This window comes from Pseudophryne corroboree, assembly GCF_028390025.1.
Source record: "Pseudophryne corroboree isolate aPseCor3 chromosome 3 unlocalized genomic scaffold, aPseCor3.hap2 SUPER_3_unloc_19, whole genome shotgun sequence".
NCBI lineage: Eukaryota > Metazoa > Chordata > Amphibia > Anura > Myobatrachidae > Pseudophryne > Pseudophryne corroboree.
This window is the reverse complement of record NW_026967507.1, coordinates 788,063-803,233: the sequence shown is the minus strand read 5'-3', so window position 1 is coordinate 803,233 and position 15,171 is coordinate 788,063. Positions and strand designations below refer to the sequence as shown.

The following is a 15,171-nucleotide window of genomic DNA, read 5'->3' as shown; positions in this document are numbered from 1 at the left end:
TTCAGTCTTGCCTTGTCTTGTCTAGTTTTAAATCCTCCTATGTCTACTATGCAAGCCCTGCAGGCATCTCTCACAGCCCTGAACTCTGCGCTTTGAGACCAGAGCGACTAGAAGTTTTGCAGCAATCCCTAAAGCAACTGCAAAACCTTCTGACTAAAATCTTGCTCATCTTGTCAGAAGTCGTTGAGAGTACATCAATCTCTAAAGAGACTCTTGTTCACAGCATGGTGACAAGAGAATCCTCTGGTTTAATTGAAGAGAAAAGGTTTAAAAGTTTTCTGCGGCCCAGGCTCTCAGAAGAGGAGCGTCTGCGTCGCAGAAACTTAAACTTATGCCTATATTGTGGGGATTTAGGCCACTATCTGCAGTCCTGTGAGTTGCGCAAGCCAAAGTGTGGTGACGAGTCTTGCCCTCTGGCCAAGTTGGGTCAGGTTACAAGACCTACTCCTGTCTCTACTGTGGCAGAGGTACTTGTCACACAACCCACACTAAAAAGCTCTCTGTCCTATAATTGGGGTCCTTGGGCAAGGGAACCCCATTATAGATTCAGGAATCAAAAGAGAATGTTTCTCTCCTCTCTTGAGGTTCCTGTTGAAGCAGAGTTGCAAGCCCCTGGAGTGGTGCCCGTAGCCCAGGGTCATGGAGTGGTGCCCGTAGCCCAGGGTCCTGGAGTGGTGCCCGTAGCCCAGGGTCCTGGAGTGGTGCCCGATGCTCAGGATCTTGGTGCGGTACCCGATGCCCAGAGTGCTGGAGCGGTACCCGATGCCCAGAGTGCTGGAGCGGTACCCGATGCCCAGAGTGCTGGAGCGGTACCCGATGCCCAGAGTGCTGGAGCGGTACCCGATGCCCAAGCTTATAGAGGGACATCAAATATTGTAGCTCTGGTGTCCATACCAGAAGGGGTCTCAGAAGCTGTTACCCCAGGTAGGGACTTGAAAAGCGCAACCCCAGAAAGGGTATCTAAAACCATAGTTCTAGAAGGGAACTCGAGAAGCAAAACCCCAGAAGGGATATTTGAAGTAATATCCCCAAGTGGGGTCTCGAGAGACGCAGCCTCTAAGAAGGGTCTAGAGGTCGCTTCCCCAGGAAAGAACTTAAGAGGCGTAGCATTAGTGGAGGTGCTGAAGGTTATAGCTTCAGCAAAAGTCCCGGAAGTCATAGTCCCGGGAGAAGTTTAGATAATTATCGACTCAGAGAGGGAGGCCGATGGCTCGGTCCCAGTGGGGGAGGTCGACGGCCCGGTCCCAGTAAAAGAATCCGAGGTGCTGACCCCAGCGGGGTTCCCGGAGGCCACTGCCCCGGCGGGGTTTCCGGAGGCAACTGCCCCGGGTGGGGTTCCCGGAGGCCATTGCACCGGGTGGGGTTCAGAAGGTCACTGCCCCGGGTGGGGTTCAGAAGGTCACTGCCCCGGGTGGGGTTCAGAAGGTCACTGCCCCGGGTGGGGTTTAGAAGGTCACTGCCCCGGGTGGGGTTCAGAGAGTCTCAGCCTCGAGTAAGGTCAATAGTGACCAGGTCCTAGCAAAGCACTCCAGTCAGTCAGATGGGAAGGAAACAGATCCTGACTCTGTTGATATCTCAACATCCATAATCTTTGATGGGGACTTAGCCCAATTTCTGGCGCTTTACAAACACTATTACATTAATATGTTGTCTAGACCATTTCTGGGCATCACTTCAGAGAACCTTGTGCTATATCTGATTTATTCTTTTAGAGGAGAGCCTTTTGAGTGGGCGACCAGCCTAATGAAAGCTGAAGATCCCATTCTTTAGGATCTCCCAGCATTCAGTGATGCAATTATTAAAAGATATGGTCCCAAAGAAATTGGTTCAGGTTCCTCTAAGTCACCCGTCTTGTCTGTTGAGAGTCCACCAAATACTGTAAACTCGGCACAAGAGTCCCAGCCCGTTGTTTTGACTGCAGGATGTGCTTTTCTGACTTCTTCTTCTTCTAATAATAATAGTACTTTGCCAGAAAGTTCAGCTCCCAAGGGTAAGAAACCTGTCTCTGATTTGAACGCAACCTTGCTGGGTGGTACCATCAGTTCAGACAATGTTTGGGGAATTACCTTGGTCAGACCTAAAGAGCTTTGCAAAAAGAAGAAGAAAAATAAATAATTTTTGACTCTTGCCTTGATAAAAAAAAAAAAAAGATTTTTTTCCCCTTGTCGTGTCCAGTGGCCACTGTCAGGGGGAGGGCACTGTTACAAGCTGTGGCTGCAGCTTGTTTCTGTTTTCGTGTCTGTTAGACCAGTGTGTCAGGTTTTTTTTGTTTGTATCCCTTGTCTTGTATAGTCTGTATTTTGGGGTCCATTGACCCCTCCTCAAGGGGGGGGGGGGGGAGTACTGTTATGAGTCACGTCTGTGGCTCATTCCTGTTTTGCATGTCGGTTATGTATTTTATGTTTATAAGTTGTCTTGCAGGCCAGTATTTCCCATTGCTCTGTTTTAGAATACTCTTGGTTGCTGCCGCTGGTGAGTCTGTGTAATTGCAGCTTGTTCCCATGTGTTCAGACTCACCTGGCTGCTAATTGCATCTTGTTAGTTTGGAGTCATGCAACAGGGCAGCTGCATGAAATTATTAATTAGGCCTCTCTGTTATATGCTGGCTCAGTGCAGTTCACAGATGCTGGTGATATTTCTAAGTTTCCAGTCTGCTTGAGTTCTGAGCTTGTTCCTGCCAGTTCCTGAATTCCTGTGTCAGTCCCTGTGTCGATTCCTGTGTCTGATCCCGTGTCCTGCTGTTAAAGCGTTCCTGTCCTGAAGTCCAGTGGCTTTGCCTGTGCCTGGTCAAGTTTCTGGCTTCTTGGTGTCCACCGGTCTGTCGTTTGGGATTCTGCCTGTCCTCCAGTTCTGAGAGTCTGTGTCGGCAGCATTGGAGGTTCCTGTCCGTTTGCCAGTATTCGTACCGGTTCCGTGAGTAGCGGCTCTGCCGCGTCCGTCGGCCTAGGCCGCTGTATTCCGTTATTATTTCTGTCACTGGTGTTTTGCAGAGGGTTCTGCTTATGCTGTCACCGCCGGTACACAAAAGTATTGTGTCGGCGTGTGGTCAGCATTTCCTTTGTTGTTCTTTTCCTTTGGCGGCAAGCCGCACATACATTTGGTTTTAGGCTAGTTAGTGGCCCCTGGCTTTGGTTGTTTCAGTTAGAGGGCCCCTTGTTATCACCCTGTCTCGGTACACTCTTTGTCTCTCATTAAGACCTGAGGGGGGCATCGAAGTTGGGCAGACGTAATCCGCCCTTCAAACGCGGCTGCCATGGGCTCAAGCAACCATAGTCTCGCAAGAGTGTACTGACAGCACGGGCGAGACAACGGAGATAGGGCGCCAGGGGCTATTCCCTTTCCATTCCCCTTTCCCAGCATTACGTCCTGGTGCTCTGGACTCACTTCAAAACATCTCCCTTGTTCTGAGCACCAGGAACCTAACACCAGCACTGTTATCCACTCCCTCCAGCCTCCTTAAAGTCTGTTCTGCCGGTGGGTATTCGCGTCATAACGTCACAATGAGATCACGCCGCGATCACGTCATTCTGTATACACCCACCGGCAGAACGGACTTTAAGGAGGCGGGAGGGGGAACAGTGGCATGCCCGGGAAATGTCTAGGGTTGACAGTCTGCGCAGCGCAGCTGGTCCAGAAATTTTCCGGGCATGCCACTCAAGGGGTTAAGGGAGTCCAGGTGGAGTCCTAGATCCAATCCAGCTTGAAGAAAGGCAAGAATCCAGGAAACTTTAAAAAACAGAGGCTCATAGAGTTTTGCTGCGCACCACTGGAAGTATGTATGCCACACTGTCATGACCCGATCACTCACCGCTGCGGGTTCTGATGTCCGTCCGTCGCGGGCGTGGTCGCTCGCGGTGCTGTGCGGCCGTGTGGGGATGAGGCGTGGTAAGCGGCAGAGGTGATGCAGGTTCTGGGAGCCGGAAGTGAGGGGACCAAATGGCCAAAGGCACCGCTGTGTGTCTGCAGTATAGGATGCGGCCATGTTGGAGACCAAATGAGCACCTGAGAGCACGTGTGAAACACCTGTGGGTGTTAGCCAATCCCATGCTTGTGCTGCCTTTAAGTAGGCTGGGATTATGTTACTCTGAGCCAGTGCTTTGTTGTATCTACTCTATGCCCTAGCTCTGTGCTCTCTCCGTGCATTCCTGTGTGATTCCCGTGGTCCAGATATCGCTTCCGCTCCTAGAAGTCTGCCTGCAGCCTTCACTGCTAAAGATCCATCAGCTCCCTGCTGTGCTGTCAGTCAATCACTCTCCCAGCGGCAACAAGTAGATTTCCAGAGTCTTGTAAGAGGTTACCCTGTCAGCCTGCTTTAATCACATAGCCTTTGGAGGATTCTACTAAATTCAGGTGCTCGTTTAATCAGCTCTCAGCTTAACACATTCAGCACCATTGTCGTCTGCTGCAGTTTCACAGTGCTGTGTTATCTTCACAACTTGCAAGTATTCCATTAAGTTTTTTATTTTCATTGTTGCTGCATTCAAGGACAATTCTTCACAGCCTTCCAGTTTAATCTTTAAGCTTCAGTACAAGTCTCTACAGTTAATAATTTACGTCTGCAATATCCAGTTAACACTCCTTACAGTTTGGCACCAGTCTTTGCGTCATTTGGACAATCGGTCATTCATTCACAAGCCTGTTTAAAAACTCAGTTATATGAAAATCTCTTCAATGCATCTTTAATACTGTTCCTGCTTACCATTATACCACTTTTTGCAATACGTCAGTATATATATGGTAACTAATTATTTGTCATTTAACTCCTTACTGGAATTGTTGCCTTTAATAATTATACCAAACAGAACTTTCTTCGTCCTCCCTGCTTTCATCGTACCCCAGCACCTACAACTTTGGTTGGTCCAGGGTTAACGGATTCACAAAACCACTCGGCCCTGACAAACACTCGGTAATAGATATGGGCGGAGGTCGGCTTCCGAGCTTTGAGCATGGACTGGACCACACACAGAGCGAGAAAATCCTTTAGGCCTTAGGGGTCTTGACTCAAGGGCCACGTCATCAAAGACAGACAACCTAGGTCCAGGTGCGGACAGGGATCTTAAGACAACAATTCTGGTAGTAGCGGAAGTGGAAAGGGAGCATCTTTGGGGAGACTGAGGAGATGTGAGAACCAATGGCGTCTGGGCCAGGCTGGAGCTATCAACTCCTTCTTGCTTGAACTTCTGAAGAACCTGCAGAAGAAGGGAGACTGGAGGGAAGACGTTTGGCAGACGGAAGGTCCACCTCACTGCCCGAGCGTCCACAAAGGCTGTTTCGGGATCTGTTGTCCTGGACCCGTACATGGGAATCGTGAAGGCGTGTTGCTGCAGGAAGGCAATAGTCAGCTGAAGATGGCGGTAAAGGACCTTAGGGGAGAACGAGAGGACCAGCAGGTCGTACAGGCAGGGGAGTATTTTGACTCCCTGAAGATGCCATAACAGCCATAACACACAGTGACATGATGTGAGGGGGAGAAGGAGTATAATAGGGGCTGATGGCTCCTGATGTATGAGATACACCAGAGAGTGTGGGGAGGAGACTGGTCAGATCTCTGGGCTGGTGACACACAGTGACATGATGTGAGGGGGAGAAGGAGTATAATAGGGGCTGATGGCTCTTGATGTATGAGATACACCAGAGAGTGTGGGGAGGAGACTGGTCAGATCTCTGAGCTCGTAACACACAGTGACATGATGTGAGGGGGAGAGCAGGAGTATAAATAAGAATTTACTTACCAATAATTCTATTTCTCGTAGTCCGTAGTGGATGCTGGGACTTCCGTAAGGACCATGGGGAATAGCGGCTCCGCAGGAGACTGGGCACAAAAGTAAAAGCTTTAGACTAGCTGGTGTGCACTGGCTCCTCCCCCTATGACCCTCCTCCAAGCCTCAGTTAGGATACTGTGCCCGGACGATCGTACATAATAAGGAAGGATTTTGAATCCCGGGTAAGACTCATACCAGCCACACCAATCACACCGTACAACCTGTGATCTGAACCCAGTTAACAGTATGATAAACGTAGGAGCCTCTGAAAAGATGGCTCACAACAATAAACAACCCGATTTTTTTTTGTAACAATAACTATATACAAGTATTGCAGACAATCCGCACTTGGGATGGGCGCCCAGCATCCACTACGGACTACGAGAAATAGAATTATCGGTAAGTAAATTCTTATTTTCTCTGACGTCCTAGTGGATGCTGGGACTTCCGTAAGGACCATGGGGATTATACCAAAGCTCCCAAACGGGCGGGAGAGTGCGGATGACTCTGCAGCACCGAATGAGAGAACTCCAGGTCCTCCTCAGCCAGGGTATCGAATTTGTAAAATTTAGCAAACGTGTTTGCCCCTGACCAAGTAGCTGCTCGGCAAAGTTGTAAAGCCGAGACCCCTCGGGCAGCCGCCCAAGATGAGCCCACTTTCCTTGTGGAATGGGCTTTTACAGATTTTGGCTGTGGCAGGCCTGCCACAGAATGTGCAAGCTGAATTGTACTACAAATCCAACGAGCAATCGTCTGCTTAGAAGCAGGAGCACCCAGCTTGTTGGGTGCATACAGGATAAACAGCGAGTCAGATTTTCTGACTCCAGCCGTCCTGGAAACATATGATAAAGCCGCCAATTAGAGACACGCCTGGCTGAAGCCAGGGCTAACAGCATGACCACTTTCCATGTGAGATATTTCAATTCCACAGTGGTGAGTGGTTCAAACCAATGTGATTTTAGGAGACTCAACACTACATTGAGATCCCAAGGTGCCACTGGAGGCACAAAAGGAGGCTGTATATGCAGTACCCCTTTGACAAACGTCTGAACTTCAGGCACTGAAGCCAGTTCTTTTTGGAAGAAGATTGACAGGGCCGAAATTTGAACCTTAATGGACCCTAATTTTAGGCCCATAGATAGTCCTGTTTGCAGGAAATGCAGGAAACGACCCAGTTGAAATTCCTCTGTAGGGGCCTTCTTGGCCTCACACCACGCAACATATTTTCGCCAAATGCGGTGATAATGTTTTGCGGTTACATCCTTTCTGGCCTTGACCAGGGTAGGGATGACTTCATCTGGAATGCCTTTTTCCTTCAGGATCCGGCGTTCAACCTCCATGCCGTCAAACGCAGCCGCGGTAAGTCTTGAAACAGACAAGGTCCCAGCTGGAGCAGGTCCTTTCTGAGAGGTAGAGGCCACGGGTCCTCCGTGAGCATCTCTTGCAGTTCCGGGTACCAAGTTCTTCTTGGCCAATCCGGAGCCACGAGTATAGTTCTTACTCCTCTCCTTCTTATGATTCTCAGTACTTTGGGTATGAGAGGCAGAGGAGGGAACACATACACCGACTGGTACACCCACGGTGTTACCAGAGCGTCCACCGCTATTGCCTGAGGGTCCCTTGACCTGGCGCAATATCTGTCCAGTTTTTAGTTGAGACGGGACACCATCATGTCCACCTTTGGTTTTTCCCAACGGTTTACAATCATTTGGAAGACTTCTGGGTGAAGTCCCCACTCCCCCGGGTGGAGGTCGTGTCTGCTGAGGAAGTCTGCTTCCCAGTTGTCCACTCCCGGAATGAACACTGCTGACAGTGCTACCACATGATTTTCCGCCCAGCGGAGAATCCTTGCAGCTTCTGCCATTGCCCTCCTGCTTCTTGTGCCGCCCTGTCTGTTGACATGGGCGACTGCCGTGATGTTGTCCGATTGGATCAATACCGACTGACCCTGAAGCAGAGGCCTTGCTTGACTTAGGGCATTGTAAATGGCCCTTAGTTCCAGGATATTTATGTGAAGAGACGTTTCCATGCTTGACCACAAGCCCTGGAAATTTCTTCCCTGTGTGACTGCTCCCCAGCCTGTCAGACTGGCATCCGTGGTCACCAGCATCCAATCCTGAATGCCGAATCTGCGGCCCTCTAGATGAGCACTCTGTAACCACCACAGGAGAGACACCCTTGTCCTTGGAGATAGGGTTATCCGCTGATGCATCTGAAGATGCGATCCGGACCATTTGTCCAGCAGATCCCACTGAAAAGTTCTTGCATGGAATCTTCCGAATGGAATTGCTTCGTAAGAAGCCACCATTTTTCCCAGGACTCTCGTGCATTGATGCACTGACACTTGGCCTGGTTTTAGGAGGTTCCTGACTAGCTCGGATAACTCCCTGGCCTTCTCCTCCGGGAGAAACACCTTTTTCTGGACTGTGTCCAGAATCATCCCCAGGAACAGTAGACGTGTTGTTGGAATCAGCTGTGATTTTGGGATATTTAGAATCCACCCGTGCTGACGTAGCACTACCTGAGACAGTGCTACTCCGAACTCTAACTGTTCCCTGGATCTTGCCCTTATCAGGAGATCGTCCAAGTAAGGGATAATTAAGACGCCTTCTCTTCGAAGAAGAATCATCATTTCGGCCATTACCTTGGTAAAGACCCGGGGTGCCGTGGACAATCCAAACGGCAGCGTCTGAAACTGATAATGACAGTTTTGAACCACAAACCTGAGGTACCCCTGGTGAGAAGGGAAGATTGGGACATGGAGATAAGCATCTTTGATGTCCAGAGATACCATATAGTCCCCTTCTTCCAGGTTCGCTATCACTGCTCTGAGTGATTCCATCTTGAATTTGAACCTTTTGATGTAAGTGTTCAAGGATTTCAGATTTAAAATTGGTCTCACCGAGCCGTCCGGCTTCGGTACCACAAACAGCGTGGAATAATACCCCTTTCCCTGTTGTAGGAGGGGTACCTTGATTATCACCTGCTGGGAATACAGCTTGTGAATAGCTTCCAATACTGCCTCCCTGTCGGAGGGAGACGTTGGAAGAGCAGACTTCAGGAATCGGCGAGGGGGAGACGTCTCGAATTCCAATTTGTACCCCTGTGATACTACCTGCAGGATCCAGGGGTCCACTTGCGAGTGAGCCCACTGCGCGTTGAAAATTTTGAGACGGGCCCCCACCGTGCCTGAGTCCGCTTGTAAAGCCCCAGCGTCATGCTGAAGACTTGGCAGAAGCGGGGGAGGGCTTCTGCTCCTGGGAAGAGGCTGCCTGGTGCAGTCTTTTTCCTCTTCCTCTGCCCCGGGGCAGAAATGAGTGGCCTTTTGCTCGCTTGTTCTTATAGGAACGAAAGGACTGAGTTTGAAAAGACGGTGTCTTTTTCTGCTGAGAGGTGACCTGGGGTAAAAAGGTGGACTTTCCAGCCGTTGCCGTGGCCACCAGGTCTGATAGACCGACCCCAAATAACTCCTCCCCTTTATACGGCAATACTTCCATATGTCGTTTGGAATCTGCATCACCTGACCACTGTCGCGTCCATAACGCCCTTCTGGCAGAAATGGACATCGCACTCACTCTTGATGCCAGGGTGCAAATATCCCTCTGTGCATCACGCATATATAGTAATGCATCCTTTAAATGCTCTATAGTTAATAAAATACTGTCCCTATCCAGGGTATCAATATTTTCAGTCAGGGAATCCGACCAAGCCACTCCAGCGCTGCACATCCAGGCTGAGGCGATTGCTGGTCGCAGTATAACACCAGTATGTGTGTATATACCTTTTAGGATATTTTCCAGCTTTCTATCAGCTGGTTCCTTGAGGGCGGCCGTATCAGGAGACGGTAACGCCACTTGTTTTGATAAGCGTGTGAGCGCCTTATCTACCCTAGGGGGTGTTTCCCAACGTGCCCTAACCTCTGGCGGGAAAGGGTATAGTGCCAATAATTTGTTAGAAATCAGCAGTTTTTTATCGGGGGAAACCCACGCTTTATCACACACCTCATTTAATTCCTCTGATTCAGGAAAAACTACTGGTAGTTTTTTCACACCCCACATAATACCCTTTTTTGTGGTACTTGTAGTGTCAGAAATGTTCAATGCCTCCTTCATTGCCGTGATCATGTAACGTGTGGCCCTACTGGACATTACGTTTGTCTCCTCACCGTCGACACTGGATTCAGTATCCGTGTCTGGGTCTGTGTCGACCATCTGAGGTAACGGGCGTTTTAGCGCCCCTGACGGTGTCTGAGACGCCTGAACAGGCACTAACTGATTTGCCGGCTGTCTCATATCGTCAACAGTTTTTTGCAAAGTGCTGACATTGTCACATAATTCTTTAAATACGACCATCCAGTCAGGTGTCGACTCCCTAGGGGGTGACATCACTAACACAGGCAATTGCTCTGCTTCCACATCATTTTCCTCCACATACATGTCGACACAATCGTACCGACACCCAGCACACACACAGGGAATGCTCTGATAGAGGACAGGACCCCACTAGCCCTTTGGGGAGACAGAGGGAGAGTTTGCCAGCACACACCAGAGCGCTATATATATGAAGGGATAACCTTATATAAGTGTTACTCCCTGTTATAGCTGCTGTATTATATATTAGCTGCCAATAGTGCCCCCCCTCTCTTGTTTTACCCTGATTCTTGTAGCAGGACTGCAGGGGAGAGTCAGGGAGCCGTCCTTCCAGCGGAGCTGTGAGGGAAAATGGCGCTTGTGTGCTGAGGAGATAGGCTCCGCCCCCTTCTCGGCGGCCTTTTCTCCCGCTTTTTTCAGGAAAACTGGCAGGGGTTAAATGCATCCATATAGCCTAGGAGCTATATGTGATGCATTTCTTTAGCCATATAAGGTTTTTGTAGTGTTTTATTGCGTCTCAGGGCGCTCCCCCCCAGCGCCCTGCACCCTCAGTGACCGGAGTGTGAAGTGTGCTGAGAGCAATGGCGCACAGCTGCAGTGCTGTGCGCTACCTTATTTGAAGACAGGAACGTCTTCTGCCGCCGCTTTTCCGGACCTCTTCGCTCTTCTGGCTCTGTAAGGGGGCCGGCGGCGCGGCTCCGGGATCCATCCAGGCTGAACCTGTGATCGTCCCTCTGGAGCTAATGTCCAGTAGCCAAGAAGCCCAATCCACTCTGCACGCAGGTGAGTTCGCTTCTTCTCCCCTTAGTCCCACGATGCAGTGAGCCTGTTGCCAGCAGTACTCACTGAAAATAAAAAACCTATTTAAACTTTTACTTCTAAGCAGCTCAGGAGAGCCACCTAGCATGCACCCTTCTCGTTCGGGCACAAAAATCTAACTGAGGCTTGGAGGAGGGTCATAGGGGGAGGAGCCAGTGCACACCAGCTAGTCTAAAGCTTTTACTTTTGTGCCCAGTCTCCTGCGGAGCCGCTATTCCCCATGGTCCTTACGGAAGTCCCAGCATCCACTAGGACGTCAGAGAAATAGGGGCTGTCTCCTGATGTATGAGATACACCAGAGAGTGTGGGGAGGAGACTGGTCAGATCTCTGGGCTGGTAACACACAGTGACATGATGTTAGGGGGAGAGCAGGAGTATAATAGGGGCTGATGGCTCCTGATGTACGAGATACACCGGAGAGTGTGGGGAGGAGACTGGTCAGATCTCTGGGCTGGTAACACACAGTGACATGATGTAAGGGAAGAGCAGGAGTATAATAGGGACTGATGGCTCCTGATGTATGAGATACACCACAGAGTGTGGGGAGGAGACTGGTCAGATCTGTGGGCTGGTAACACACAGTGACATGATGTGAGGGGGAGAGCAGGAGTATAATACGGGCTGACGTTTCCTGACTCCCCCACTTCACAGATAAATATTGCTCATTAGTTTGTACTGACAGATGAGGGTGTAGGATAAGAGATTGCTTAAGTGACTGAGCAAGGAGAATATGTGACTCTTTTCTGTTATAAGTGATTATTACTCACCTGTGCTGATATCTGTAGAGATCTCCTCCTCCTTACACTGCTGATTGACCCTTACATATGTCTTTTCATCTCCTTCTTCATTTTCAACCTTCATAATAGTCACATACGTCCCTTCGTCTTCCTCTATCTCTTCTACCTTAATATCAAGCAGTTCTTCACCCTAAATTACCCACAAAACAATAAAATATCACATTAATAATGTCCGACTTTAATACCTGAGATTTATAAGTATAATATCAGTGTATTAAACACACAGCTCCTCTACAGATCATACAGTGACAGTCACTTTGGTATACTGGGGAGACCCTAAATCCCACCTACCTGATCCTCCTGTGGGGTCCTGTGATTCTCCTCTGTACAGTCCTGGGAATACAGAGGACGGGGACATCTCTCTGGGGTATCTCTGTTACTGGGCACATCTGTAGGAGACACACAGTGACTGAGTACAGTGTATATATGTGATCATCAGGTGATGTGTGTGTATATAGGGGGTCCCCATACCTGCTCTCCCCTGTACAATACATGACAGTCTCCTCTTACCCAGTGATGTGAGGGGCCGGTGATTCTCCATCATCACGTCCTTGTACAGACCCCTCTGTTCCTCTATATACTCCCCTTCCTGCATGGAGACATAGACAGTGACATCCTGACACCTTATGCCCAAAGAAATCCCAAAATGAAATTTATACCAAAGAGAGATTGTATTTAACTATATAACATACCTCATACAAAAAAATGAAGAGAACTTTTTTTGATATTCAAGGTCAAAGATAACATCATGAGAGCTTGAAATGTAGAAGTCAATATTTAATTCTAAAACTATTTTTCACAAAAACTGTGGTCGCTTAGCTTCAAAGAAGACCAACATGAAATTTACACCACAATTTATGTTATTATTTTTTTTGTAATTTAATGGGTTTTTTTTTTAAATACCACATATCAGCGTGTGCCAGGAGCTGTGTTATTTCCCCTCATCCCTATATAATACCAATACCACATATCAGCGTGTGCCGGGAGCTGTGTTATTCCCCCTCATGTATCACTGTACGGTCCCCTCTCCCCTATATAATAATAATACCACATATCAGCGTGTGCCGGGAGCTGTGTTATTCCCACTCATATATCACTGTACGGTCCCCTCTCCCTTATATAATAATAATAACAACACATATCAGTGTGTGCCGGGAGCTGTGTTATTCCCCCTCATATATCACTGTACGGTCCCCTCTCCCCTGTATAATAATAATAATACCACATATCAGTGTGTGCCGGGAGCTGTGTTATTCCCCCTCATATATCACTGTACGGTCCCCTCTCCCCTATATAATAATAATACCACATATCAGTGTGTGCCGGGAGCTGTGTTATTCCCCCTCATATATCACTGTACGGTCCCCTCTCCCCTATATAATAATAATACCACATATCAGCGTGTGCCGGGAGCTGTGTTATTCCCCCTCATATATCACTGTACGGTCCCCTCTCCCCTATATAATAATAATACCACATATCAGCGTGTGCCGGGAGCTGTGTTATTCCTCCTCATATATCACTGTACGGTCCCCTCTCCCTTATATAATAATAATACCACATATCAGTGTGTGCCGGGAGCTGTGTTATTCCTCCTCATATATCACTGTACGGACCCCTCTCCCCTATATAATAATAATACCACATATCAGTGTGTGCCGGGAGCTGTGTTATTCCCCCTCATATATCACTGTACTGTCCCCTCTCCTCTATATAATAATAATACCACATATCAGCGTGTACCGGGAGCTGTGTTATTCCCCTCATATATCACTGTACGGTCCACTCTCCCCTATATAATAATAATACCACATATCAGTGTGTGCCGGGAGCTGTGTTATTCCTCCTCATATATCACTGTACGGTCCCCCCTCCCCTATATAATAATAATACCACATATCAGTGTGTGCCGGGAGCTGTGTTATTCCCCTCATATATCACTGTACTGTCCCCTCTCCCCTATATAATAATAATACCACATATCAGCGTGTGCCGGGACCTGTGTTATTCCTCCTCATATATCACTGTACGGTCCCCTCTCCCCTATATAATAATAATACCACATATCAGTGTGTGCCGGGAGCTGTGTTATTCCCCCTCATATATCACTGTACGGTCCCCTCTCCCCTATATAATAATAATACCACATATCAGTGTGCCGGGAGCTGTGTTATTCCTTCTCATATATCACTGTACGGTCCCCTCTCCTCTATATAATAATAATACCACATATCAGTGTGCCGGGAGATGTGTTATTCCTCCTCATATATCACTGTACTGTCCCCTCTCTTCTATATAATAATAATACCACATATCAGCGTGTGCCGGGAGCTGTGTTATTCCCCCTCATATATCACTGTACTGTCCCCTCTCCCCTATATAATAATAATACCACATATCAGTGTGTGCCGGGAGCTGTGTTATTCCTCCTCATATATCACTGTACAGTCCCCTCTCCCCTATATAATTATACCACATATCAGCGTGTGCCGGGGGCTGTGTTATTCCTCCTCATATATCACTGTACGGTCCCCTCTCCCCTATATAATAATAATACCACATATCAGCGTGTGCTGGGAGCTGTGTTATTCCCCCTCATATATCACTGTACGGTCCCCTCTCCCCTATATAATAATAATACCACGTATCAGCGTGTGCCGGGAGCTGTGTTATTCCTCCTCATATATCACTGTACAGTCCCCTCTCCTCTATATAATAATAATACCACATATCAGCGTGTGCCGGGAGCCGTGTTATTCCCCCTCATAGATCACTGTACGGTCCCCTCTCCCCTATATAATAATAATACCACATATCAGCGTGTGCCGGGAGCTGTGTTATTCCTCCTCATATATCACTGTACGGTCCCCTCTCCCCTATATAATAATAATACCACATATCAGCGTGTGCCAGGAGCTGTGTTATTCCCCTCATATATCACTGTACGGTCCCCTCTCCCCTATATAATAATAATACCACATATCAGTGTGTGCCGGGAGCTGTGTTATTTCCCCTCATCCCTATTTAATACCAATACCACATATCAGCGTGTGCCGGGAGCTGTGTTATTTTCCCTCATCCCTATTTAATACCAATACCACATATCAGCGTGTGCCGGGAGCTGTGTTATTTCCCCTCATCCCTATTTAATACCAATACCACATATCAGTGTGTGCCGGGAAATGTGTTATTCCTCCTCATATATCACTGTACGGTCCCCTCTCCCCTATATAATAATAATACCACATATCAGCGTGTGCCAGGAGCTGTGTTATTTCCCCTCATCCCTATATAATACCAATACCACATATCAGCGTGTGCCGGGAGCTGTGTTATTCCCCCTCATGTATCACTGTACGGTCCCCTCTCCCCTATATAATAATAATACCACATATCAGCGTGTGCCGGGAGCTGTGTTATTCC

At 48.3% G+C, this 15,171-nt stretch overlaps 1 protein-coding gene across 3 annotated transcripts in view; it reads right to left on the bottom strand.

Annotated features, from left to right (window-relative positions):
* The window catches only part of LOC134983578 (zinc finger protein OZF-like), a 129,344-nt gene that overhangs the window by 13,388 nt on the left and 100,785 nt on the right, over positions 1 to 15,171 (bottom strand). For all 3 annotated transcript variants that reach the window (XM_063949238.1, XM_063949240.1, XM_063949239.1), the window contains exons 2-4: positions 12,259 to 12,337; positions 12,040 to 12,137; positions 11,719 to 11,878 (exon numbers count right to left, since the gene is read on the bottom strand). In XM_063949238.1, coding sequence (XP_063805308.1) covers positions 11,719 to 11,878; positions 12,040 to 12,137; positions 12,259 to 12,292 — 292 coding nt within the window. In that variant the 5' untranslated portion in view covers positions 12,293 to 12,337. The remainder of the gene's footprint in view (positions 1 to 11,718; positions 11,879 to 12,039; positions 12,138 to 12,258; positions 12,338 to 15,171) is intronic.